Source organism: Musa acuminata, chromosome BXJ1-1, assembly GCF_036884655.1.
Source record: "Musa acuminata AAA Group cultivar baxijiao chromosome BXJ1-1, Cavendish_Baxijiao_AAA, whole genome shotgun sequence".
NCBI lineage: Eukaryota > Viridiplantae > Streptophyta > Magnoliopsida > Zingiberales > Musaceae > Musa > Musa acuminata.
The window spans coordinates 20,702,703-20,706,261 of NC_088327.1; the positions used below are offsets into that span (position 1 = coordinate 20,702,703).

The following is a 3,559-nucleotide window of genomic DNA, read 5'->3' on the forward strand; positions in this document are numbered from 1 at the left end:
AATTTATAAACACAATAGTCGGATCTGAAATCTATGATGATTTAAAACTAGATTTGTCTTCTTTTTTCTTTCTAATCTTTGTAGAATTACTATGAGCGATAAATTTAGAGATAAAAGAAAAGATGAGAGAAGATATATAATCTCTCATTAATTGATTTACTTTGATTAAAAGGAGATGAGAGAAGATATATAATCTCTCATTAATTGATTTACTTTGATTAAAAGGAGATGAGAGAAGATATATAATCTCTCAACAATGTCGCATGTATATGTATATTTAATTATTCGTACTAAGTTCCTATGAGCTTTTATCTTTATATATGTGATAATTACGAGTAATTAGAATTCAATCATATCCATAATATATCTTATAGGATCATATAATCTAATAATTATTAGATATTAAATAATTTATTTAGTACTAATTATATATTTTTAATTAAAACCATCATCATAAAGGCTCTCTAACTGTGGGGAATATATTATTATTATTTGTTTATCTTCGATTTTATATTAATAAAACAGAAAACATAGTATAAAGACACTTAATCCAGAAGCAAGCTAAAGAATTAAGCCCACCAATGTTGCAACCAAAGTCATGATGCTCAGATCTTGATTCAGTAAATAATTGCAAGCTAAAGAATCTAAGTTGTTTCTTACTTTTTTATATTTTTCAAAACATATTGATGTATGATTTTGTTAATCAATTAAGCCTACCAATCACTTTCGATAAGTGGCAAAAGCCTTATTTATTTTCTTTTCTTCCCGTACTAAAGAAATAAAACGAGAAAATATTTTTATAAAATACTAATAATAAAATATGATTTATGCCTGATTAAACCCACAAAAGCTCTGTAATTTGTTGGTGCTAAGGGTGTTGATCATTGTTTGACTAAATTTTTAGGTTTGGAAAATTTATGAAATATGATTGATGATTCGGCATGGTCTTTTTTTGTCTATTTTGAATAAATTAAATTACAAATCATAATTGAGTACAATAGGTTATGTTGTCGATATTGTATTTGCTTTATATTAAAAATCTTATTTTTAAAATATAAATCGAGCACCTTTTTATTTTTCAATATTTACAACATTCACAATTCTCAATGACTTCACAAGTAAAAGATCTTTTTCTTTTTTTACAAAATTGAGCTTAAGATGTTTAGAATTGTATTAACATGAATAGATAATACAAATTGCGAAGAAAACTAACCATGATTTTGTTGGAATTCCTTTCCTCCAAAAGAAATAAAACTAGATTTTGCCTATTGTTAGTAGATTATCAGTTCCATTACCAAAATACAAAGGAAAAAAAAAGCAATAGTCATATATAAATTGCAATAATCATATTAATTACATGTTATAATTTGATGCAATTTTGGTATTATTTATGTTATATGCAATCTTATGTGTATAAAAGAGTATATACTTTCTCAAAACAAATCCTCAATTCTAGCTTAATTAAACCATATTCTTATTTCACAATTCTCTTATGCTTCAACCAGATGGAATTTATCTTTCATAAATAAATATGGCAAACTAGGAAAGTAAATAACTTATGGTGTTCATTTCCTTTAAATGGCATATGTAAATCAGAATGATCATTATTTTTAATTAGTCTATCATATGGTATAATTATAAACCCTTCTTCATGACATTGTTGAGTGTCACCACAAGTGTGTGTGTGTGTGTGTGTTATATATGTTTCAAATGTGCATATTCCACGGTTCTTTGCCTCATTTGGAATGTGTTTCATGCAGAAGGGCTGTCACTGTCTCTTCCAGCTCATGGATTCGATGGTGGAGATGCAATCTGCTGCTCGGTAATGGAAGCTCCAGATTGAGTAGAGAATGCAGCAAGAAAGAGATCCACTGTCCATATTTCATGGCTACCTCAATTCCACATCACCAGTCGCAAGGCTTCTCAAACTAAACCATGGCCAAGAAAATCCAAAGTAATGAAGCAGCACCCAAAATGCAGGAACCACAAGAAATGACCAGCCTATGTGGAACTCTACGATCATGACATACGTTTTCTAGACATTGGCTGCTGAGAGCAAAAGAGATGTATTATATCCAAGTTGGATTGGGCTCCAAATCCTGTGGTGAAAGCTTTTTCTTCTTCTTTTTCTTGCTCCTTTTTTTTTTGGTGGTGGAGCTTCTTCATCATCTGCACCCGCTTCGTTGTTCTGTCTGCTCTGGCATCTATAAGCTTAGAAAGCCAATGAGTTTTGGGCCATAAGCATCAATGGAGGCATCCTGTTTCCTAACCTGCAAATCCTTCAAGCCGAAATCGCCAGTCCTCCACAAGAAGAGGTCCGGTCAAGGTTTCCATGGAAGCGGTGGCACCTCATCTTCAACTGTAACTTGTAAGTGCTGTTCTTCCTTCTCCACGGCAAGGTCTTTGGTATTGATGGGTGGAGAGTGTCATGGTGTTAGCTAATTCCAAGCTACCAGGCTGCAAGCTCAGGCCTCAGCCACAGGACGAGGACGGCGAGCTAGTGATCAGATCAGACTGGAGATCCTTCAGGGCAAGGCTGGTCGCCGGCGAGCAAGCATCCAGTCTTGCCGCATCGCTTGCTCTATGCGGCATGGACCGAAGCCCAACGCCTCCGGAGCCGGTGGGCGACAAGTGGGCGCACCTGCTGCACGAGCCGGAGCGGGGCTGCCTCCTCATCGCCACCGAGAAGCTGGACGGCGTGCACATCTTCGAGCGTACCGTGATCCTCCTCCTCTCGGCCGGCCCGCTGGGGCCGACCGGCGTCATCCTCAACCGGCCATCGCTCATGTCCATCAAGGAGACGCCCTCGGTGGACCTGGACGTGGCGGGGGTGTTCTCGGACCGGCCGCTGTTCTTCGGCGGGCCGCTGGAGGAGGCGTTGTTCCTGGTCGGCCCCCGAGGAGGGGAGGACGGGGTGTTCGAGGAGGTGATGGAGGGGCTGTACTACGGCACCAAGGAGTGCGTGGGGTGCGCGGCGGAGATGGTGAAGAGGGACGTGGTGGGGGCGGGGGACTTCAGGTTCTTCGATGGCTACTGTGGGTGGGAGAGGGAGCAGCTGAGGGACGAGATCAGGGCGGGGTTTTGGAGGGTGGTGGCCTGCAGCCCAAGTGTGGCAGGGGTGGCCAGTGTGGGGAGTCTTGGGCTGTGGGAGGAGGTCTTGGGACTTGTGGGCGAAAGGAAGGTTTGGTGACTTGTCTCTTCTCACGCTCTGATGATGATGAGGCAGCTCTTTCTCATGTAATCTTTGCATTGTGTAAGGATTGGACATAGCAATCAATCTATTGATTTCGCCCTTGAGGAAGAAGTGATCATAGTCAACAGAGTAAGCTTGAGCCACACACACACGTACTATCAAACACATCTTGGTGACAGTAAGACAAAAGGTCTGACTTGTAACAAGGTCATACGCAGCGACATACATACGTACATCATGCTTATCTATTGCATTTCTAAGCAGGAAGTGTTTAATCTCTAGAATTATCCAATCTTAAGGAAATATATTGGCTTGAAATCCAAAGTCAAAAATAACCCGTTGACTTCTTCGTAATCGCACCGGTTG

The 3,559-nt window shown here is 39.4% G+C and overlaps 1 protein-coding gene across 2 annotated transcripts; it reads left to right on the forward strand.

Moving 5' to 3' along the window:
• The first annotated feature begins 2,116 nt into the window (after positions 1–2,116).
• LOC135587448 (uncharacterized) lies at positions 2,117–3,304 on the forward strand. Of its 2 annotated transcripts, none has more exons than XM_065078874.1 (2): positions 2,117–2,368; positions 2,457–3,304. In XM_065078874.1, exons 1-2 carry the CDS (start codon positions 2,248–2,250, stop codon positions 3,188–3,190), a joined length of 855 nt encoding a protein of 284 aa, XP_064934946.1. In that variant the 5' UTR covers positions 2,117–2,247; the 3' UTR covers positions 3,191–3,304. The 2 variants fall into 2 exon arrangements, with proteins under 2 accessions (XP_064934946.1, XP_064934938.1); XM_065078866.1 differs by having other exon boundaries at positions 2,125–2,368; positions 2,439–3,304.
• Positions 3,305–3,559: the final 255 nt, after the last annotated feature.

Bases quoted from the DNA above. Each gene is read 5' to 3' on its own strand.
- LOC135587448 (XM_065078866.1), top strand. From the start codon at position 2,248: ATGGAGGCATCCTGTTTCCTAACCTGCAAATCCTTCAAGCCGAAATCG. The intron at 2,369-2,438 runs GTAAGTGCTGTT...TCATGGTGTTAG, and splicing joins CTCATCTTCAACTGTAACTT to CTAATTCCAAGCTACCAGGC.